The sequence below is a fragment of the Megalops cyprinoides genome, chromosome 6 (assembly GCF_013368585.1).
Source record: "Megalops cyprinoides isolate fMegCyp1 chromosome 6, fMegCyp1.pri, whole genome shotgun sequence".
Lineage (NCBI taxonomy): Eukaryota > Metazoa > Chordata > Actinopteri > Elopiformes > Megalopidae > Megalops > Megalops cyprinoides.
In genome coordinates, this window is record NC_050588.1 from 40,916,875 (window position 1) to 40,940,833 (window position 23,959).

A 23,959-nucleotide genomic window follows, 5' to 3' on the forward strand; every position below is an offset into this window, starting at 1 on the left:
CCCTCCACTAGCCAAGAAAGCATCCTCACCTGTGGCTCTTATACCCTACAGTTACCATAGCGAGGCATGGGCCACTGAATACCTGTCCCCTACTCATCCCACTGATCAGAGTCCCAGCTGTGGAAGTCCCACTGCGTACTCTCCGCAGGCACCGCCAGGGAGACAGGCCACACGCAGCACGGTCCGGTGAAGCAGCAACCACATAGATGGAAGAGGTATGACACCATCCAGAGGGATATTAACCACAGAGAGGCCAGAGAGGCAGCACAGCCCAGAGGCACATCAAGCAGTCACTGCAGAGATGGAGCAGCAGATGCAGGAGGGATGGGGTGGCAGCTCTGGGACGGGAGCAGTTCAGCGCAGCTGACCCCTGCGGTAAACAGAGGGAGGAGGAGGAGGTCCAGGGGAGGAGGTCCAGGGCAGGAGAGAGGAGCAGGCCTGAGCTCTGCACCTAGGCCCCCTTACTCACTAACTCTCTCTGCACCTCCGTCCCATCATGAACTGGCATTTAAATTGATACAGATTTAGTTGAACTGCAACTGAACTCATTAAAGATGATTGACAGACACCAACCCCACAAACCAGCATACATACAAAACAGCAGCCATATATGTGTGGAGGAACCTCCAGTCCCAGGGAAGCATTGACACTCATTAAAAGCTTCACTTATATCTAAGATTGTTTGCGTTCACATTTCCTGAATAATCTGTCTCTGCTCTTGAATTTAAAGCTGAGGATCCTGTTATATGATGTCAGCACAGCATCACATTGTTTTATATCTCCAAACAGGGCCTAGTTTGTGCCGTTGTGTCAAGACCCTTTCTGCCTCAAAGCTGCGGTCAGACACCAGCTAAACAGGTGGGTGATGAATAAAGCTAGAGCGCCACCTGCTGACAAGTTGCAGTCACTGCGTGGTATGAAATTGGGGGGTTACCATGAGGCACCATTAAATGCATAAATGCCAACCCACTCTCTCTTTATGGAGAAAGATTTACAAAATATGAAGCCAGACTAAAACAAAGAAAACCAATTGTAGAAAAGGAAAAAAGGAGAAAAGGAGAAAGGTTCTTAACAATAGCAGAACCCTTGCTCTTGTAGCGACTGATCTTACCTTTTCCATATCATTTTGAGGGCTTTTTTATAAGTCTTCCATAACAATGGGACAATGAAAAAGGCCAAGATGCCAGTTGGCGGGGACACAGTGGGCCTCTGGGACAGTTTCCAATGTGATCATATGAACCCTACATAGACCTGTCTGAACCTTCATCAGAGCCTCCTGGCTCTCCCAGCATCTCCCAGCAGACCACACTCACTAATGTGTGATCCCTGTGTCTCTAATGAATCCTAAAGAGAGATAATGACTCCCTGTGGGCGGGCCATTATTGATGAACTCAGGGGAGCAGAGAGAGGGACAGAGGGAGGGGACTCCTCCGTAAGGGGGGTCTCTCGGGTCGCACCCACAGGGTTCTCCGAATTCAGATGCTCACTTCACGTCCTCACTGGCCTCATTGAACACCTCATACACACATCATTACCACAGCACAGAGGTTCTGTAAATGCACCGGAGTACAGCACGTACCTCCAACGAAGGAACACTCCAAGACTGGGCAAATACCCTAATAAATACAGTAAGCATCTATTATGGATTTGTATTGTATGACCAAAAATTGAATTATGCTTCCCAAACTGTATTCCATGAACATATTTCAGATTAGGCTAGTTAGACTAGTTAGAAATTCCTCCAATGTCTGGCACTCTTTTGCAAAAACGTATGCAGCATAATACTTTTGCAACTAAAGAGGAGGGGTATGTTACACATTACAGATTTACATTCAGACAAACTAGATATAAACTGTGAAAGCCATTAGGGAGATTACGGTTTCTGATGCTTGTGAATGTAATTATAAGGTTATGGCAAATAGTGTTAGTGCCTGGAGGGTAACACAATGAGATGGTACTCATTCAATTTATTCAGTAAATAATTTAAAAGTTTGTGTTATCAGAAATTTGCATCTAACGCATACCCTTAATCTCTTCACCTCATTTAGCAGTTATGAATCTCCATTACAAAACACATCACCTGATAGGTCTGTGTGTCTCTGATGGTACATCCCCCGATGTCTCCCCTCTTCAGGCCAGGAAGGGAAACATGTCCAGACCTGCAGAGTTAATTAATCCTGTTTTCATTGTAACACATAATTAAACACCAGAGAAATGAGCACTGCACACATGGTGATTAACCACACAGCATTTTTCCGCTGCTCTAATTTGTATTTATCAGTGTAATCAGATTACTCTGAGAGGGTGTAGCATTCGGCTGCATGTTACTCAGGCAACTGAACCCTCTAACCAGCTCACCCCAGGGGTGAGAGTCAGTGTTCCCTTTTACTGGGGTCGAGGAGCAGAAACATGGGTTTGAATATTGCATTGTTTTCTTGTACCTAAAATCTCAAATTAATTTGAATTTAGGCAATTAAAGAGCAAAACAGGGGCTGGAAACTGACATGAACACAAGCCTCGAACCTGAGGCCCTGGTCGTTTCAGGCCTCCTCTCACTCTATCAACAAATGAAGCATGTCTTACTTTTTTTAAATAGCACACACTGATTGTGTTAGTGAGACCAGCGTCCGATAAGATCAAGATGAAGATGTATAAGAATATAAACACCATAATCCCTGTAGTGACGCAAATTCCTTCCTGAAATTTACAGACAAAATGCTGTTGCAGTGAATGTGGAGCAAAGTGCACAGGCTTACACAGCAGACTGTGTGCAGGAAAAGTACACAATCAAACAGCACACATGCAGTACTGCGGTAGTGGAATGCACTGGATGCACCATCTGTTTGATCCAAATGCACGTCCTTCTGCTGCATCCATAATAAAACTCTGCTAACATGTCACATGGCTTACTGCCGCCTCTCTGAACTTAAACCTGCGCTTAAGAACAAAGCAGCATTCAGAGCTTTAGTTTCACATGCTGAAATATTTCCCAACTGTTTCCACCTCCACTCAGATATTAAATTTGAAAGATTCACAGTCTCTGTTGAAGAGGGAAAACACTGGGCCAAGTTACAAAAAAACAATTTAGGAAACGTGGGGTAGCATGGGGCTGGAATAGTGTGTGTTCTCTTTGAGTGAGGTAATACTGTCCAAAATGTCCAAAATGTTTTAATATAACTTACAGTGGTTTCACTTTGATATGTATTTGATCTATCTTTACCATTTAGAGTCTGTAAAATATCATCTGGATATATTAACAATAAGAAACAATATATTAACAAGTCTTTTTCAGTACTATATACAGTAGATGTTATCGAATTTTTGAAATTGAAACATGATTAAATTCTCAACAAACGTCAAAGGCCACAAATGGAAAACGAGGGACAAAACGGCCAAAATGGTAACAAGCTGCATACATTGTGTATGGTATGAACAGGAACCTTCACCTCGGTCTGAATCTCCACATACAAATAATACCAACAAGAAGCTGGGCTGTTATTTTCCTTCAGAATAGCTTCAGTCCTTCTTCAAATGCTGTCATACAGGCTTAGTGGGATATTGGACCATTACTCAAGAAGGAGAGCCTTCAGTTCTTTCAGAGATGAAGGAGGTGGAAATCTACTCCACAAGAAACATTCCAGAATTTCCATCCCAATATCTAGATCTGGAGATGGTGCTCACCACTCATGAATGCATTTATTAGGCGTGGTTACGAATGGCAGACCTAGCCTAATATCAGCTTTGTGAAGGTCAGGACATACAGTTTTTGTTGCGACTGAGACATGATGATACAGATTGAGTTTTGTGTTCATTTTTCAGACTGTTGCTTTGAAGTTTTTAGCAACTCTCATGCTAAGTGTGGTACATTTCTGTCAGTGAGTTTCTCTATCCACTGTTCATCTTTCTTGGTGCAGTTTTTTGACACCACACCCCTTGACACACTAAATAATTTTGCCGTTTCAGAGACTGATGCACTTGCAATTCCAGCACCAACTATTTCAAAATCTGATGGATCTCTTTGATCTCAGGCTGCCTTAGAAGCTTACATAATAAAGTGCTGATTTAAAAACTTTTTTTTTTTTTTTTTTTTACATATTTTACAAAAATATTTTGCTAATTAGAACTACCAAAAACATGAAACGCATGCATATATTCTTTTAAAATTTTGTTTTAGTTACTTCTACTCCCTGTGACAAAGATATTTCTACACAGAATGACCTATGACCTCTTTGCCTCATATGTATGCATATGTGCATTTACTTAGCAGATGCTTTTATGTAGAGCAAATATTTCACAGAGATTAATATGTTTATGATCTATTAATACAGCTGGATATTTACTACAGTCTTGGCTTTGAGCCTTGCCCAAGGGTGAAAATGCAATAGTCTTCCTAGGAATCAAACCAGCAACCTCTGGGTTGCGAACCCAATTCCACTACCACTACACCACACTGCTGCCTCATACGCTCCACTACCATCACACCTCACTGCTGCCCCATACAAGGGCCTCTAGCAGGACCAGACTGTTCCGATGGCTCTTATGAAACGTGACCATTTCAATGGATCTACAGCTTCAGAACAGAACCGAGAGGAACTTTCCACTGCTCAACACCTCAGCCACTTACACAGTTCCAGCTGTAATATAAATTGCATCTGTGTTCTGTTATGGGCCTGCACTCCTCTGCATCAGGAAGGTAAGAAGATCTATTTCGCCATAACCACAACCTGTAGCGGAAAGACAATACTGTAACCACAGAGACCCATACACAGTTTTGCAAAAATTAACATGTAAATTTAAATTAATGAGCATGTAAGCCCCTCTGAGGAATGACGTCCCGACCTATGTTTACATTTCTCAAATGAGATACTGTATCCATTTTAATTAATTTGCTCCCTGCTGGTTTGGAACAAAGGGAGTCCAAAATGATAAATTTACAGACCTTTGCTTCACAGCGCAATTCAGCACTTTCATCACCATCGTAAGGTAAGGAAGAACATTTCTCTTCAGTACACAGGGCACAGTGACAGGTCTATTTTCATTCTGCTTAACTTGAATCATTAAACTCAAGAATTTGAATTTCTAGATTTCAAAGACTGTTGTTCATATTGAAATGCATTTTTCTTTCATATTTTTTGACAGGAAGACCCATGTCATTTTGTGTTATATTTGTACTGAGGATTACACAAGACCAAAATATTGGTTGGCAAAATTAACAGTAGATGTGTAATATATTTATGAATGATCATGATGAATTTAACATGTATTTAAACACCATTAATACTACTGAAAGTACTATTCAAACTGGACTAATATTATCAGTCTTCTCTTAATATTCAATAGTTAAAATTTCACATGCAGTGTTGTGTAAATGTTATTGCTACCTGAGTCAGTGGCTTCACTCTCCTAAGTGTAGGGGTGTGTGAGTTTGGCTCACTGACACCCCTCTGCCCCTCGAACCCGCGCTCTCCCTCCGCAGCGGCTCGATGGAGGTCCGGCTGGTGCTGAAGGCCGCGGGGTTCATCGGGCTGGACGTGGTGGGTATCCCAGGCAACATGAGCGTGCTCCTGCTCTTCTGCCACCTGCGACTGTCACGCGGCCCGCTGTCGCACAACGAGTTCATCCTCAGCCAGCTGGTCTTCAGCAACCTGGTGGTGACGCTGTGCCGGGGCATCCCGCAGGCCGTGACCGCGCTCGGCATCCGGACGCTGTTCGGCGACCGCGGCTGCCAGGTCATCATCTTCGCCTACCGCATCGGCCGCGCCATGGCCATCTGCTGCACCTCGCTGCTCAGCTGCTACCAGTGTGTGGCCATTGCGCCGCAGGCGGGCGGCTGGGCGTGGCTGAAGCGCCGGCTGCCCCCCCGCCTGCCCCATGCCGTCGTCTTCCTGTACGGCCTCAACGTGCTGGTGTGCCCCGCGGCCTTCCTCTTCCCCCGCGCCCCCCCCGCCAACGGCTCCATCCCCGAGTTCACGCTCAACCTGGAGTTCTGCATCGTAGTGTTCCCGGGCGGTCAGGCCTACATGGCCAACGGCGTGATGTACATCGTGCGGGACTTCGCCTTCGTGGGGCTGATGGCGGCGGCGGCGGGGTACATGGTGCTGCTGCTGCAGCGGCACCGGCGGCAGGTGCGGGGTCTGCGCGGGGCGGGCAGGGGCACGGGCGAGGCCTCGCAGGCTGTGCTGCTGCTCGTCAGCGTGTACGTCGCGCTGTTCAGCCTGGACAACGTGCTGTGGGTGTACACACTGTGCGTGTCGCGTGTGCACCCCGCCGTCTCCGACACCCGCGTCTTCTTCGCCTCCTGCTACTCCGCCCTCAGCCCCGTGCTCATCATCGTCACCAACAGGAAGCTGGCCACCGCTTTCCGCTGCGGCCGGCGCGGGACGGAGCCGGGGAGCGCCCCCTCTGCCATGGAGTCCAGCGCCTCGCAGGTCACCGCCGCAACATCAGGGACAGACGGAGCCAAACAGCCTTCTCAAAATTCCTGAGCCCGTCAGCTTCACACCTCACATAATCCAAGATGGATTACTTTACATTACATTTACATTTATTCATTTGGCTGAAGCTTTTATCCAACGCGACTTACAACTGAGGCAGAGAACAACACAAACAAAAGGCAAACAGAGTCAACAATATTAGAAGCACTGCATGACCAAGTTTCAGTACTCGGCCAGACAAGCTAGCTGGAAAAGGCATAAGATGTGTTTATGGTATAATGTACAACTTTTTGATGCACAATTATGACCCAAAATGTCACAATAATATGCAATACTGTGCTTCGAAGGGACAAGGTGGTGAGCTTTTCCTTTAACATGTTAAATATTGTGACTGAACATCTAATAGCAGCCAAGCGGTTGAAAAAGTGTTTAAAAAGCGACCGCATCCCTGTCTCTTTGTCCTGGTTATGACTGCAGCAGAACATGGACATAAATAAATCATTTAGAATACATGTATGGTTTCTTGTATTTCCCATGAGCCTCTCTGAGTTTAGAGGGGTGTGTGCCATGCCCCACTGCTACCCTGACCCCCGACAGCCCCCCTCAGGTATCCCACTCTGAGATTAAAGAATACTTTTTAAATAACGCTGGAAATGCAATGAGGTTTAAAGTAGACCCAAAAAAGCACTTAACACATGTCATACGTGTTTAAATTAAATCAGTGCAGCAGCACCCAGAACACCCTGGGGTTTTTCATCTTGGTGTCTACAGAATGACAGATACTCAGCTATTTAGGCCTAGCCAAAAAGCTAATGATATCGCCACCTGTCCCTCCACCAGAGTGATTCATACCCACAACACTGACAGGCAGTAAGCAGCAAAGTCCAAAGACATGCACAAATTAGGAACTGGCTGTCTGTCCCACAGCTCCTAATTAAAGCGGCTGACTGCTGGAAGCGTGCACCTGCAGATACCTGAGCGTGCTCATTAGGGGCCTGGGAGCAGGGACCTGCAGAGCCCTGAGCGCGCTCATTAGGGGCCTGAAAGCAGGGACCTGTGGCACTGGAGGGAGTGTAAATAAGTCCTTAATAACTTCACAAATCCGCTCAGACATGAAGAACGCTCTCCCGTGTCATTCCCCTGTGACAGCCACAGAACAGCTGCAAAACAAACACCTGGGAGACAGGTGCATCTCATTAAGATGCAGTTAGATATTTTCAGTTTTTACTACCGTCACCTTTTATTTTCAATCATACGGAAAGATCTTTGAACGTCCTTCACAGGTGTCAATTGCTCTGGGGAAACAGGTGCCACATGAATACAGTTTATGATTATTATTATTACTACAGCTCTTTTAACATTTGACTACAATTTTAAATCTGCTCAGGTGTAATTAGCTGTATGAGAGATTCCCCTGGATATATAATGAGTGTAAGATAAAGTTAAAGATAAGATAAAATCCAAAAATGGATTTAGAAAAATTCCACTGTGCTACGTTCTGCACGGTTCACAGGACAAGAAAATATAGCAAACAGCTGTTTTAGCATGAACATCCAAGCAGACAACCTCTCGCCTTTATATCAGGTAAGGAGCACAAACACCAGACACAGCGTACAGGGACATTTCAGTGGTAGAGAGATGTGTGTGACCCCGTCTCAGTGGCCCTTCTCCTGCATGTGGGCGGGGCCTTCCTCTGAAGCACTAACAATGCTGAGGGCTGCTGTAAAACAATCCAGGTGTTTTTTAAATGCCTGATTAGTGAACGGTGCTGTGCTCCCATCACAGACTTTGCTGTGTCTGTATCCTGGACTTTACAAAAATTATATAAAATTATATTTATAATTTATAGCTATATTAAAATGATTGTGTTCCCATCACAAAATTATATATAGAAACTATAAAAAAGCACATCCTATGCTGGACACGATGTGGCATTTCCTGTGCCGTTTTCTGAATAAACTGGAGTCGTCGTTTTCATTACGGTCTTTATGATGCTGTATTTGAGATACGACCAAGTCAGCTGAATGAAAACATTATTGAAATGAAAAAGTGGAAATATATTTATCCAGTAATATATGAGTGCTGACTGTTACATTCGGTTTAAAGCTCTATAACCCATGCTGCTGCTGTGTGCTGTCGAAGAGCTTGTTTCTGTGACCTCACTGTTCAGTCTGACCTCACCGCTTTTCAGTGTGATCTCACTGCTGTTCAGTCTGACCTCACTGCTGTTCAGTCTGACCTCACTGCTGTTCAGCGTGACCTCACTGCTGTTCAGCGTGATCTCACTGCTGTTCAGTCTGACCTCACTGCTGTTCAGTGTGATCTCACTGCTTTTCACGCTGCTAAAAGAGGCATAAGTTAAAATTCCACACAGGGTTTTCCATGAAGGTCAGTGTTCAGAGGGTTTTGAACACTGATGGACAGAGCTACAGAAATGCTTTTTTGAGCAGCTTCTTCCACTGCTTGCGGCAGCGTGGCATTGTGCTACACATGTGCTTATTCAGTAATAATAAGCATTTCACAGATGCCTGACTGGCTTTTACAGATCTGACTGGCTGTTTAGAGCTGCCCTTTTTCATGCTTCCCTGACAGACCGCTGTCCACAGCCTCCTCCACCTTATAGCAGGGAGTTAGGATAACCAGAACATCAGAATACTGAAGATAAATCAGGTAAGCTTGCACTCTGTCAGGGGTATCCTCTTTGGGTTTAAGGGGCCCCTTTTTTCCCCTTAATGATATGAACCTGCTACACCCCCTGTGGCCTCATGTTTTCCGTTGTCACTTCTATTGTGCTTTTTTAAGTTCAGCTGCGAGTCGGTCTCCCGCTCCCCACGGCACCCAAAGCTATAAAATGGATTTGCAGGCAGATGAGCTTCATTCCTGATCCGGCAGAAGTGTGACACACTGACACGCAGATGTGTAATCATCTACACTGACAGGAATATTAGGTAAGGATGTGAGTGTTCTTACAGATGGTTCATCAGCTGCGGTCTTTGTGATGTGTGTCATTCAGGTCTAAATGCGGGAAGTGCTGCATGTGTTACCCACATACCTGTTTCACTTTATTCATCAGAAAGAAACCCTGACTCCCTGCATTTCCTTCCTCCTCAAATCCAGGTCACATGGATCTGTGTGTCACCATCAAAGGGGTGTCCTTCCTGCTGCAGACAGGGCTGGGAATTCTGGGTAACGTTCTGGTGCTGCTGGCGTACGTGGCGATCGTGTTGGCGGAGCACCGGCTGCAGCCGGTGGACGCCATCCTGTGCCACCTGGCCTTCGCCAACCTGCTGCTGCTGCTGACCCGCTGCGTACCGCAGACCATGACCGTCTTCGGCCTGCGCAACCTGCTGGACGACCCCGGCTGCAAGGTGGTCATCTACAGCTACCGCATCGCGCGCGCCCTGTCCGTCTGCGTCACCTGCATGCTGAGCGTGTTCCAGGCGGTGACGCTGGCCCCCGCCGCAGGGCCACGCTGGATCAGGCTGAAGGTTCGCCTGCCCGCCCTGGTGCTGCCCACCTTCGCCGCGCTGTGGTTCATCAACATGGCGGTGTGCATCGCCGCCCCATTCTTCTCCATTGCCCCGCGGAACGGCTCCGTCCCCGCCTTCACCCTCAACCTGGGCTTCTGCCACGTCGACTTCCGTGACAATCTGTCCTACGTCATCAACGGCGTGGCGGTGTCCGTGCGCGACTTCGCCTTCGTGGGCCTCATGCTTTTCTCCAGCGGGTACATCCTGCTGCTGCTGCACCGGCACAGCCGGCGGGCGCGGGCCATCCGCAGCTCCGGCCGGCGGGCGGGGGGCGACCGCGCCGAAACGCGCGCCGCCAGGACCGTCGTCACCCTCGTCATCCTCTATGCCGTCTTCTTTGGCATCGACAACGTCATCTGGATCTACATGCTGACCGTGGCCAAGGTGTCCCCCGTGGTGGCTGACATGAGGGTGTTCTTCTCCTCCTGCTATGCCTCCCTCAGCCCCTTCCTCATCCTCACCTCCAACACCAAGATCAAGGCCAGGATGGTCTGTGCCTCGGCCGACAGCCCGGACCAGCCGTCCGCAGACACAGAGGACTCCAACGACAAGGTGTGAACGCCGCCTCCCCTCGGTCACCCCAGACGCAGACACAGGGAGGGACAGCACAGAGCCTGCGTAAAGGACACGGAGAGACGAAGAGTTCAGATTACGGGATAAATGAGGGCTGAACGCTCCTGTCTCTGCCATGCGTTAGCTCCCACTGCTGTGACTGCACACCCTGCCTGTTCCAGGAAGTTTGTGGCATGAAATTCTGACAAGCATAATTCAACCAATGCAGATGTGAGCTCAATGCAATCATGGAGACTGAGATCAGTACAGTAATATGGCAATAAAGGTGAATCACTGAAAGTGTTGCAAATGTGTTATATTTTTAACTGTCATGTTCTTCACCTTCTACAGCTAAACAGAACAAACGGCAAAATGCTCCAATCCTCCTGGTGTTTTTTTAGAAATTTTACATAACATCGACACTGAGAAAGCTCAGTCATTGCTGTGGACTTCATACCAAGTGATCTGACCTTTATGCTACATACCAAAAAGGCAAAATATCCATGAATAATGCTTTACATTCGAATGCAGGCATCTAGATTCAACAGTAAGAGTTCAGTGCCAAACAGGCTTGGAAACATTGCCAGATATGGGCAGACTTTGTAATCTTACATTAGATTCATTTGCCAGATGCTCTTATCCAGAGCTGAATATCACAATGCAGTATAGGAAACCGCCTGGATGCTGTACAGATGCATCAGTGTTAGCAGTTCATTAGCGAGACAAACAGTCTAGATAATCCTGGACCTGAAGGCTTCAATGGCATGTTTTCAACCCCCGTCTCTCTGCAGAGCTGTATTACAGTGCACTGTCTTTGCAGGATGGGATTTCCCCCGCTTTTAAATACGATTAAACCATGAAGACAGCTGTAAAAGTGAGGCGAGAGAGTCAGAGCTCAGGAGGATCTGTTTCAGGGAATTCCTGACAGGAAGTGGGAGGGATGTGGGTTACAGGCGGCTGAGGAAATCACACTCAGGCAGCAACATTTGTTTTGTCTCTGAATTCATTTTAATCAGGAGCTGCCATTTGAGCAGTCAGACAGGCTGCTCTGTTGGAATCAGTTGGTCTACCTCTTTTTAAATTACATTAGGAGAATTACAAGTCACTTAACAGCAGGCTGTCGGGCTCTTTAAACAACATTCAAAACTGGACAGAGAAGCTGAATTACTTTGGTCAAATCTATGATGGTGTGGTTAAATGCAGAGATTGAGCGTCTGGCTGAAACTACAGTCTTCACACAACGTCCCACCAGCACCTGGACTGAGGAGGGTGCTGCTACACTGCGTTTTGTTGATTTAGATATTTAAAAATAAAATAAATGGTTAAAAATAAAATAAATAGATAACGACATACATTTACATTTTTAAACACTTTTAAGAGAAGCCAAAAAGGAGCCACGTCTGTGTTTCCTTGTGAGGCCAAATAACAGCGGAACTGTATGCATTTCTCAATCTCTGCACTCATACACAGCGAATTATAGAAATAAAACATTTCAGAAAAGTCAACATTTCAGAAAACACAACAACAACAAGTCATTTCAGAAGCTCAGATAGCAGAGCAGAGCCGTGACAGAGCCGTTGCTATATGTGAACTGTTCTACCAAAACTGAAAGCTGTGCGAGACATGAACCACATGACTGATTTGGCACTGAAGGATTCCACACTCATTCTGACTCCATCTGACCATGTAAAACGCCACATTAGTAGGTGTGATTGCCTAGAGAAATTGACATAGCTTACCATTTACATATTACTAATTTATACAGCTGGGTATTTACTGAGGCAATTCAGGATAAGTACGTTGCCCCTGAATACAACAGCGGTGCCTCACCTACAAACCAAACTAGCAGCCGACACCACACTGCTGCCCTGCTCCTTACTGCTACACCACACTGCTGCCCTGCTTCTTACCTCGACACCACACTGCTGCCCTGCTCCTTACCGCTACACCACACTGCTGCCCTGCTCCTTAGCACTACACCACACTGCTGCTCCTTACCGCTACACCACACTGCTGCCCTGCTCCTTAGCACTACACCACACTGCTGCTCCTTAGCACTACACCACACTGCTGCCCTGCTCCTTACCACTACACCACACGGTGTCCTACTGTACGGGCTGTACAGAGAAAGGGTTAACACTCCCTGCTCAAAGGGGGTCATCATTAAAGAGGATGATTATGGAGAATGCTGTACTGGGGGCTGAAAATAGACTGGATAATTTGCAACATTTCCAGAACTATTTTGCTTGTGCAGCAACTCTAGAGCAGAACATACTGTATGTGAAAATGATGCTCCCAGTCTCCATTCCCGTGTCCATAAAACAAAAACCTCTCCCAGGGCCACTCATAAATCCATGTTCCATCACTGAGATATTCAGACTTAAGAGTTTTTCAGAAACGTGTTTAACACTTGAAAATCCCGGCACTATTTCCAGAGGAGAGCGCCACGGCGCCGCTGGGCTCTGGGGAAGCTTTCCCATGGACGCCGGCCAAAGGCGCATTCTGAGACGCACAGAGATTAGGATCAAACAAGCGCCTTATTGCATCAAGCCCACACCTGCAACACGGACCAATACGACCTCTGTTGACGCCCATGTTTGATTGTTTCTTGCGTGTTTTTGTCTCCATCCCAAAGTACAGTACAGCACAGCACAGCACTTCTGCGAGATCTGTCAGTTTGCAAACAGCGAACCCGGAAAAAGGAAGTGCAAGATAAACCAAAACAATGGAGTCGGCGTTACTGCCACAGAACTGACCTTAACTTATTTCACCGTATTTTTGGACAAAACATTAGTGATTGTGTGGTTGATCGCTGTGTTGTGTTGCGTTGCGTTAGTTAAATAATTGCTGTCTCGCTAACTGATGCTTTCTGCACAGATTTGTGGATACAGGCGACTTAAAACTAGCCCAGCTAGCTAGCTCGCTATATATTAGTCGTGTGTTTTTGCTAGTAAGTTTGATGTTTGATTAATAGGATCCCGCGTTTCTGAAATATATTCTTTTTTAAAATGTAGTCAGGACTAAGACGACTGGGTTTCGATTTTAAACTACAGCATCATAGCCCGCTACCTATCGTTAGCCTGCTAGCCTGCCGGTCAGATACAGCTCGCTCGAAAGTGTGAAGGAATGAAATACAAACAAACTATATTTCGTTTATGGCATTTTGCATGATTTGGTTCCGAGTTACCGAGTAAGTAATGAAAAGCGAGTGTCACGGACCCACCTCAGCCAAATCACATAGCTAGTTGGCTAACTAGCTAACTAACGACCCATCGGACCGGATTAATACCATGCCTTCTGCAAGCTGTTGCCCGGGGTAAGTTTGCCGTAATGTTGCCGGGAAAGTGATCTGATAGCAACATAGATTAGCTGGATGGATAGTTATGACTAGGTAGCAATATGAAGCATAAAGCTAATCGGCGTTTCTGTCTGAGAGTGTAAAGGCGTTTGCGTTAGCCGTGTAATCCTAGCGTTACCTGTAAAGATGCAGCCTAGTTTTCTTCCCAGGACAGCTGCACAACACGGACTGTGCAAACGGTAACTTAAATAGCAAACGGGTTAAACTATTTGTTAGCTAACTACTGTGGTGATATAATGTAAAACATTCGCTAGCTGTTTTAACGGGTTTGTCTTTGAGGAAACGACAGTTTGACGGCCCTTCTTTGCATTGTGACCTGCACAGTCGTCTCGCTGTGTTTTAGTTTCTGCAGAGATGTTACCGCTTAGCGTCCGCAGCGCTCTGACCTGAGACGGATCCATCTGATGACACCATGGCAGGGATTGCGTGGTACCAGGAGAAGGTGGGAACAGTGCGATCAGTTCCGGATTATAACCATTTTACTGAAATGTTGGCTACTCAGTAAACTGGTCTCTGACCCCTGGTTGTTGTGCTCAAACTGGAATGTGTTTTGTGTGTGTGCGCAGATAGGGGCATATGACCAACAAATATGGGAGAAGTCTCTGGAGCAAGCCGAGTTAAAGGTATGCAACAGACTCGTAGACATAGATGTCACTCTCAGCTACAGTTAGTCAAACTTAAACTGAATTTTAACTGACATCCACAGGGCATTGGCAGCAAACCAAAGAAGACAGGCCACATCAAAGCTGATCTGATCGATGTGGACTTGGTTAGAGGTAACGCCTCCTGTGATGTATAAACACCCGCATCAGTCGCTCGTGACTGCAGCAGCGGAGGGTTGCGCAGCTGTTGCTAATGCCCACGGGCATGTTTTGATGGATCAGCGCTTCTCAGATGCTGTGCTGATGATCTTTAAATCATGTGGATGACTTGTCCCATTCATTTGGTTCACTGTTTCAGCCGATCCGCATGATGCAGAGACAGATGAGTCTGCACAGCGTTGGGCTAGCATTGATCCAAAAAAAAACAAGTCCCGAATGAGGCTGAAAGCGCAGTGGCTTTGGTCTGTTCCACAGGCTCCACGTTCAGCAAGGCCAAGCCGGAGAGCCCGTGGACTGCTCTGACACGAAAGGGCCTGGTCAGGGTACTGCTCTTCCCCTTCTTCTTTCAGTGGTGGATCCAGGTGACATCCAGGTGCATTTCCACCTGGCTGCTGGTCCTCTACTTCCTGCAAGGTCAGTGCACTTTCCCAGAGTCCCTGAGCTTTTCATTACTGCCCATAATGGGTGGAGTTAGGTGTCAGTGACTCACTAGTTGCAACCAATCACAGTGTTTTGCTATGGAACAAAGTCTTTTGATACATTGAGATAAGTTAGTGAATGCTGAATGGCAGCTGTCATTATGGGGTTGAGACAGCCCCTCTCAGGCCATTGCTTGTCCTGCCTGTCACTCATCTCCTGTTGGGACAGGGGGAGCTGTAGAGACAAATCTGCATATTAGGCCCCTGCTTGAAAATAATGTGTTCAAAAGCCAAACAATAACCAAATGAGTACAATTGAAGAGTATGAAAGTACTTCTTAAAATTTTCCATGTTATTGCTTCACTAATTATCTTAAATTTTATTTAAGCTTATTTATGATAATGAACGATCCTCCCTCTGTCAGTGTTAGGCCGGTATTTTCAGTGTTGGAATGAGTTTTGTGCTGCAAGTGGCTCTGGATAAGCGTCTGCTAAATGAATGTAATGTACTGTACTGTAGTGGTGGTACTGTGTCTCTGACCGTCTGGGTCGGTTTGTGTCCGCAGTGCTGGCTGTGCTCATGTCCCTGGAGATGCCAGCAGCCTCCGGCAGCGAGGTGCTGGGGCCCATGTGTCTGATGCTGCTGCTGGGGACGGTGCATTGCCAGATCGTCTCCACCGAGTCCTGCAGAACCACCGCAAGCAGCCCCGCAACCAGCCCTGCAGCCAGCCCTGTGGCCAGCCCCGCACGCAGGAAGAGGTGCGCACGCACACACTCACACACTCACATACACACGCACGCTACACACACATGTACACTACACTATATACACAGGTGGACACGTATCATTTGTTTTGGACAGGGTGTCCATGTAAAGGCAAAGTGGCATTTTTGCAGAAGTAAGGCTGCATCCGAATACTCATACTGCCATACTATGCAGTACACAAGAAGCAGTGTGTCACAGTCCGTATCACAGTCCGTAGGGTGTCCGAATACTCATACTGCCATACTATACAGTACACAAAAAGCAGTGTGTCACAGTCCGTAGGGCGTCCGAATACTCATACTGCCATACTATACAGTACACCAAAAGCAGTGTGTCACAATCCGTAGGGTGTCCGAATACTCAGCAGGCATTTAATGCAGTCAAACGGTACCCGGATGACCTACTACATCCAAAGTATGCAAACATACTACACTATGCTATCCCATAAGTCAGCTGGAGCCCGAATAAGCGAAGAAGAAGAATTCCCCGGGAAAAGAAGAAAGAAGATGGTGGTGTAGTCAACTTGGTTAAGCTAATAAATCAATTAGCTTGTTACGTAATGTTAGCTTTTCATTTTACCTCAGCTTGACAGTCAGCCAAGTAAAGCAGGCTGATTTTTAAAACATGTAAACATTTGAAGATCCGGTTCAAAGAACAGGTAAGATGGCGGTAGAGTACGAATTGTGTCCTTACTACTCACTCGCACACTCGATAGTACATACTACAGTAACGGTCAGGTAGTACGTACTTAACCGAAGTTAGTGCACACTGAGTATTCGGATGCAGCCAAAGAGATGCCACAGACCTCACTTGTTTGATGACCACTTCCTGCAGACAGAGGAAGGGGCGGAGTGTGAAGAAGGCAGAGGAGCAGGAGGGTGTGCAGCCCTGGCAGCTGCAGGAGAACCAGAGGCTGTACCGCAGCGAGAGGAAGGCTGGCTGTGAGGTGCGTAACGCGGTGAGAGGAAGGCTGGCTGTGAGGTGCGTACTGTACCGCAGCGAGAGGAAGGCTGGCTGTGAGGTGCGTAACGCAGTGAGAGGAAGGCTGGCTGTGAGGTGCGTAACGCAGTGAGAGGAAGGCTGGCTGTGAGGTGCGTAATGCAGTGAGAGGAAGGCTGGCTGTGAGGTGCGTAACGCAGTGAGAGGAAGGCTGGCTGTGAGGTGCGTAACGCAGTGAGAGGAAGGCTGGCTGTGAGGTGCATAACGCAGTGAGCAGAAGTGTGTGCCAGGCTGTGCTCTCTGAAGCACACTTCCTCCTCTGAAAGCCGCTGTGTGCTGAGTTGTCTTCAGCCCTGCTCCTGTTTGGCTCTGTTACAGAACAGCCACAGAAGGTCGGTGGTCGGGGTCTCAGACGAGCTGTCCAGCGAGGAGGAAGTGGAGCCCTACCGCCAGCCCCCGTGGGGGGGGCACGTTCCCGCAGAGGGGGCGAACCCTGCCTCCATCCTGCGCAAGAGGAACCGCCCATCCCCCCAGAGCGCCCCCGCACCGCAGGTAGGGCTTTCAGAGAGCACCCCCGCACCGCAGGCAGGGCTTTCAGAGAGCGTCCCTCTGAGCGGGACGTTCCCGCAGTGTGACACAGAGCTCAGGCTGTGCTGTACTGGTGCGTACAGGAGGACAGCGGCCAGCCCATCAAACTCCCGCCACGAGAGGTGGAGCGCCTGAGACCCTCAGAGAGCCCACGCCCCGCCTCCGACACGGACGACACGCTGTGGGAGGAGCTTCTGCAGGGCCCAGACTCCGCCTCCTCGGGAAGCAGCGACAGCGAGGGAGGCGGGCACTTCTGCCACGGCCCGCCCCCCATCGCCAACCTGTCCAGTGAGGACGAGAGCTTCCAGCCGGTAACGCCCCCATTCGCCTCTCACCCATCATGCGCATCACAGAACGGGATCAGCGTGCATCTAATGAAGCTCGATGCTAAACAGTACATACACAGGGACTGAGAGCCCGCATGGAGTGAGCGATTGTTTCTTAGAGGTGTAAAGTGTTCAGTGTAGCTGGTGTTTCAGACATTTGCAGTGACAAGACAGTGAGTTTTCGTTTTCCCCAAATATTTCTGCTGCTGGCATGTGGGTCTCCTGCCTCATTTAAATGAATTGCATAGTTTCGTGGAGAGATGAAGTCATCTGATTGGTTCGTGACCGTCAATGGGGCCTAGAGGGTGAAAACTCTAGCACGAAAAAGCAGCAGTACTTACATGAGTTTGTTCCACCTTAACCCCTAACCCTAACCCCTAACCCCTAACCCTAACCCCTAACCCCTAACCCTAACCCCTAACCCCTAACCTTAACCCCTAACCCTAACCCCTAACCCCTAACCCTAACCCCTAACCCCTAACCCCTAACCCTACGCTGAACCAGCTGATTTCACTGCTTACTTCCGCTTCTCTCCAAACTGACTGGAACAAATGCTGGGAGAAGTTCTGCTTCCACTCCTGGACCTCTCCACCTGTGGTGGGGCGTGACATTGGTAAAGATGTCTCCCCCCCCCCCCCCCAGGGCCACCTGTCCTGGCTGCAGGCGTGTCACCCCTCCAAAGACCGCGTCAGCGCCATCATCTGGGAGCAGGGAGAGTGCAAGAAGACTGACATGTCGGTCCTGGAGATCAGCGGCATCATCCTGACCCGGGTGCGTCTCTCAGCCGCAGGCTGTAGTGCCGCCTCTCTGAGACGAGCAGGACAGATCCTCCCAAGGGGGGATCAGCGGGTTGCCAGTCAGAGCGTGCACACATGGGCCTGTATTGTTTAATGTCAGGTATCGGTGCTGTTTCTGAGGTCAGGAGAAATGTTGATTCATATCTTAATGTTGATTCATATCTTTTGATGAATGTATTGGTTTGTGGGGGTCTAAAGGTGTGTTTTTTAGTGGCAGGTTTCTTGTCAGTTGTGTTGGTCATGGAAAGTATTAGTTATAATTAGCTGAGAAAAGGGAAGAAGTAGATTTATTTGGAGCTCAAGACTATGGAGAATAGCAAATATGCTCCTAACTAAACATGTTACAAAATGGCAATCTGTTGGAAAAATTCAGTAAGCCTGGATACTCACCGGTTGGTAGATGTTACTATCAGGCAGGACAGTCTGTTAGTTCTGATAGATGGTTAGTTAGTATGATGTGTTAATGTAGTGGCAGTGTTGGTAGGTGAGGTAGGAGGTGTGGTCGGTGCTGATGGCAGTGTTGGGAAGGTGAGGTAGGGGGTGTGCGGGCGGTGCTGATGGCAGTGTTGGGAAGGTGAGGTAGGAGGTGTGGTCGGTGCTGATGGCAGTGTTGGGTAGGTGAGGTAGGAGGTGTGTGGGCGGTGCTGATGGCAGTGTTGGGAAGGTGAGGTAGGAGGTGTGGTCGGTGCTGATGGGCGAGACTTGCTGTGCTCGGTGCAGGTGAAGGCGGTGGAGCAGGGTGTGGGTTACCTGATGCTGGGAGGCGTGGTGACCGCGGCGCTGGCCGTGCTGCCGTTCGGCTTCCGGGTGTCGCAGCGTCTCAGCATGACGCAGCTGGGCACAGTGAAGATGGCGGAGCTGGCGGACATGGCTGTGGGCCCAGCCGACACCTGGACGTACCTCTTCTTCCTCATCACCACACTGGAGCGTGTCTGCCTCACCGGACTCTTTTTCTTCATGATGTGCGTGGCGGAGCGCACCTACAAGCAGGTGAGACCAGCGGGGGGGTCTCTTACGCTCTGAACACTGACGCTCTGACTCTCTGACACTCTGACTCACTGACTCTGACTCTCTGATGCTCTGACGCTCTGATGCTCTGACTCTCTGATGCTCTGATGCTCTGACGCTCTGACTCTCTGATGCTCTGACGCTCTGACTCTCTGACTCTCTGACACTCTGCCTCTGCCTCTGTGTGACCTCAAGCTTGTCCTGTCGTCCGCAGCGTCTCCTCTTCGCCAAACTCTTCAGCCACCTGACTTCAGCACGTAAGGCCAAGAAGTCAGAGGTGCCCCACTTCAGGCTGAAGAAAGTGCAGAACATAAAGATCTGGCTCTCCCTGCGCTCCTTCCTAAAGGTACACCTGCCTAACTGTCCTCCAGCCACCAGAGGGCGCTCTCGGGCTGCCCTTCCCCGGTCATCTCTCCCATGACAGCATTTCAGCACTGATGCAGTGTGGTTATGAAGCAGCCTGAAACAGTCCTGCTGTTGCATATTTTATGACTAAATTCAAAGCATTCGAAAGCTGTTTATATTTTTTATTTGTGTTTTGCAGCAAGTGGTAAATGGCTTTAAAGCAGTGTGTTCAGATGTTGTGACAGTGTTCTGCAGATGGGTGTGTGTGCGTGGCTGGTTGCCCGGGCAGGGCTCGGACCGTAGTGCTGAAACGCTCTCTGATGTTAACTCCGCCCTGCAGAGACGAGGCCCCCAGCGCTCAGTCGACGTCATCGTCTCCTCCATCTTCCTCCTCGCCCTCTCCATCGCCTTCATCTGCTGTGCTCAGGTCAGCCAAGTTTCTGCTGCTGTGTCAGACTGTGTCTGCCGTCTGAGGGCTCTCCGCCCGCTCCCACTGTAATAGCTGCCTCCACCTTCTGTTCAGGGCCACCATAAACAATGTGTGCACAGGGGTGGCTACAGTTTGGTCATGTTGTTTGATTCTTGATTGGACGTGATCAGCCTGGTCCCTTTGACCCACTGCGTAGGTATCGGGGTGAGCCGGGCCTGGTCCACAGTCATGCACTGGCTGCCTCTGCTTCTGTTATGAAGCGGTGCAGTCTCCCTCCGCATTTCTGACAGTGAGTGGTACATATGTGTTTACAGTCAGTCATTAAGCAGATGCTCTTATCCAAAGCCACTTAAAAAAGTGCACATTAGAAGGTTAGGTAAAGAGCAGAGATGATCCTAAATCTAAAGTGTCTCAGCCTGATAGTGGTGTCATTATGCAGCGTGTCATATTCTGTTGAGAGCCATAGTAGGTCCAAGATGCGGGTTGATGATATGACCAATGTGTTTGAGGATGTAGCATGAATGCTTAGAGTTCAGTGTTAGTTGAACAGATGAGTTTTCAGTCTGCAGGAGAGGATGGTCAGTGATTTGGCAGTTTTGGACTGCTTTGGGGAGCTCATTTCACCATTGGGAGGCCATGAGAATAGACATGACTGAGGAGGTGGACCCTTTTGGAGAGGGATAGCAAGGTGACGTTAGGTTGTGGAGTGAAATGGTCTGGCAGGAGTGTATGTTAATGGATTGAAGGTCAGAGGGGGCAGCTCCTCTTGTTGTCTCACAGGCTGGGAGCACAGATTATTAGCTATTTTATTCTGGCCACAACCGGTTATAGAGAAGATGCATTCTGTGTGAGCTGGAGGGGCCTGATGGGACATGTGGGGAGGCCGGCAAAAGGGCGTTTCCAGAAGAGCTGTAACGCGTGAGTCAGGAAGGGCTGTAACGCGTCAGCCCGGAAGGGGTTGAGCTGTAATGTGTGAGTCAGTCAGGAAGGGCTGTAACGCGTCAGTCAGGAAGGGGTTGAGCTGTAACGCGTCAGTCAGGAAGGGGTTGAGCTGTAACGCGTCAGTCAGGAAGGGGTTGAGCTGTAACGCGTCAGTCAGGAAGGGGTTGAGCTGTAACGCGTCAGTCCGGAGGGGGAAGAGCTGTAACGCTGTTGGCCTGTGGCCCTGCAGGACTGCAGTGGCCCCGCTGAGTGCTGGCAGGGTGGAGTGTTCTGAGCAGAGCCTGGCGAGGGGGTCAGTAGGTGACCTTTCTCCTGAATGTCTCTCCTCCCCAGCTCCTGCACAGCCACCACACCTTCCTGGACTCAGAGACCAACTGGGAGCTGATGATCTGGGGCTCGTCTCTCATCGTATTCCTGCTGCGTCTGGCCACCCTCGGCTCCGAGACCAACCGCAAGTACAGCAACGTGTCTGTGCTGCTGACAGAGCAGGTAACGGCAAACAGAGCCGCTAACGGCAAACAGAGCAGTTAACAGGAGAGCAGAGCAGCTAACGGGCAAACAGAGCCGCTAACGGCAAACAGAGCAGTTAACAGGAGAGCAGAGCAGCTAACGGCAAACAGAGCCGCTAACGGGCAAACAGAGCCGCTAACAGGCAAACAGAGCAGCTAACGGCAAACAGAGCAGGTAACGGGAGAGCAGAGCTCACACACACACCGTCTGTGTGTCATCAGAGACTGGCCATTCAGCAACAAGATGTGGCAATCCCAGCAGCCACCTCTGCATGGCAAACTCAGTGAGCCAGTAAGGGATAAGAAGTGCTGAATCAGCATGGATTTACAGAACAGTTTTGCTTCAGTGATACCAGGACCAGATACTGGTAGTTCTCATATCCCTATGGCAGTGAAACTGGTTTGGTACAGGCAGTGAATGTTGTCCCAATGTTCTGTGTAAGTTCCTGTGTAACCTTTCGTTCTCCAGATAAACTTGTATCTGAAGATGGAAAAGAAGCCCAATAAAAAGGACGAGCTGAACATTGTGAACAATGTGCTGAAGCTGGCAACCAAGCTGATGAAGGTGCTGCCTCCCTCTCCCTCTGTCTACTTCTGTCTCCCTCTCTCTCTCTCTCTCTCTCTCTCTCCCTCTCTTCCGCTCCCTCTCTCTCTCTCTCTCTCTCTCTCTCTCTCTGTCTCTGTTTCTCTCTCCCTCTCCCTCTGTCTCCCCCCCTCTCTCCTTCTCCCTGTCTCTCTCTCCCTCTCTCCCTGTCTCTCTCGCTCTCTCCCTCTTTCTCCCTGTCTCTCCTTCTCTCTCCCTCTGTCTCCCTCTCTCTCCCGCTCTCTCTCTCTCTCTCTCTCTCTCTCTCTCTCTCTCTCTCTCTCTCTCTCTCTCTCTCCCTGCCTCCCTCCCTTTCTCTCTCTCTCTCTGTTTCTCTCTCTCCCTCTCTCTCCCTGCCTCTCTCTGTTTCCACGGTCCTTCACAATCGTATCTGTAGTGAAACTGTGGAACTGTAACCCTAACCTCTGCCTCAGGAGCTGGACACCCCCTTCCGGCTGCTGGGTCTGACGGTGAACCCCCTGATCTACAACATCACTCGCGTGGTCATCCTGTCTGCCGTGTCCGCCGTGGTCAGCGACCTGCTGGGCTTCAACATCCGTGTGAGTGTGCTCCAAAAAAATTCACAAAAATCCATACAGGGACAACTGGCTCAGATTAGAAATTAGACTGATTAGAAAAGAGAAGCTGTTTACTCTAATTTTACTCACTGTTTCATTGCAGTACATCTCATTGCATTCTGATTTTCTGGAATTCAGCTGACTCCCATCAGATGTCACTTCTGTGCTGTGATGTTAAGGGAAATTATTCATATATTTATTTTTCTGTGCATTTTTTGCATTTCTGTGCCCCTCCCCTCGGACTGGGAGTTGGGCTGTTTTCTTTGTGGGTCAGTGAGCTCGGCTGAGACGTGTCCTCCACACTGACTCTGATGGTTTGTGTTGTGCTGTAGAGAGGTATGATCTCTGATCGCAGTGTCGTCCTCCTGTCTCCGTGCAGTTATGGAAAATAAAGCCGTGATCTGTGAGCGCTGGCTGGAAGAAATAAGCAGCTCGGTCTCCCATAGCAACGGAGCGGCTGGGAGGCCGAGGGCCGGAGGGGGACCAGGTCTGCAGACGGCCAGAGCAACATGTGCAAAGCTACTGATACTGAGTCACAGTGCCTCAAACCTCCCAACACTCAGCACAGCAAGCAACACTCAGCACTCTGCTTGGAGGGGTCTGGAAATTAGTACTACACTGTATTACAAGCCCTGCTAAATCACTCCAGTGCAGTGCAGTGTCTCCTGCAGTGCATCTCTCCTGCAGTGCAGTGTCTCCTGCAGTGCATCTCTCCTGCAGTGCAGTGTCTCCTGCAGTGCATGTCTCCTGCAGTGCACTCCAGTCCAGTGCAGTGTCTCCTGCAGTGCATGTCTCCTGCAGTGCATGTCTCCTGCAGTGCAGTGTCTCCTGCAGTGCAGTGTCTCCTGCGGTGCAGTGTCTCCTGCAGTGCACTCCAGAGCAGTCTGTACTGCACCAGTGGTCACCATTGAGTGCCTTTCTGACAATCATACAGAATACTTAGAGTGGAGATCATGCAGGGAAAAAGAAACCATTTGATTGTATGCGATTGTATTGTATTTTTGATAGTAACTATTTGTTGGAAGCACCACTGAC

General features: G+C 48.8%; 3 protein-coding genes across 3 annotated transcripts; all 3 read left to right on the forward strand.

Moving 5' to 3' along the window:
* Positions 1 to 5,483: 5,483 nt before the first annotated feature.
* LOC118779651 (olfactory receptor class A-like protein 1) lies at positions 5,484 to 6,485 on the forward strand. Its single transcript, XM_036531829.1, has one exon. The coding sequence runs from the start codon at positions 5,484 to 5,486 to the stop codon at positions 6,483 to 6,485; it is 1,002 nt and encodes a 333-aa protein (XP_036387722.1).
* Positions 6,486 to 9,556: 3,071 nt separating this feature from the next.
* Positions 9,557 to 10,522, forward strand: LOC118779230 (olfactory receptor class A-like protein 1). Its single transcript, XM_036531217.1, has one exon. It carries the CDS (start codon positions 9,557 to 9,559, stop codon positions 10,520 to 10,522), a length of 966 nt encoding a protein of 321 aa, XP_036387110.1.
* A 2,711-nt stretch (positions 10,523 to 13,233) lies between these two features.
* phtf1 (putative homeodomain transcription factor 1) lies at positions 13,234 to 23,585 on the forward strand. Its single transcript, XM_036531052.1, has 17 exons — positions 13,234 to 13,832; positions 14,218 to 14,316; positions 14,441 to 14,497; positions 14,581 to 14,650; positions 14,951 to 15,109; positions 15,680 to 15,872; positions 16,714 to 16,825; positions 17,197 to 17,370; positions 17,490 to 17,717; positions 18,375 to 18,503; positions 19,250 to 19,519; positions 19,752 to 19,883; positions 20,223 to 20,309; positions 21,588 to 21,743; positions 22,233 to 22,328; positions 22,781 to 22,906; positions 23,304 to 23,585. Exons 2-17 carry the CDS (start codon positions 14,287 to 14,289, stop codon positions 23,322 to 23,324), a joined length of 2,040 nt encoding a protein of 679 aa, XP_036386945.1. The 5' UTR covers positions 13,234 to 13,832; positions 14,218 to 14,286; the 3' UTR covers positions 23,325 to 23,585.
* The last annotated feature ends 374 nt before the right edge of the window (positions 23,586 to 23,959 follow it).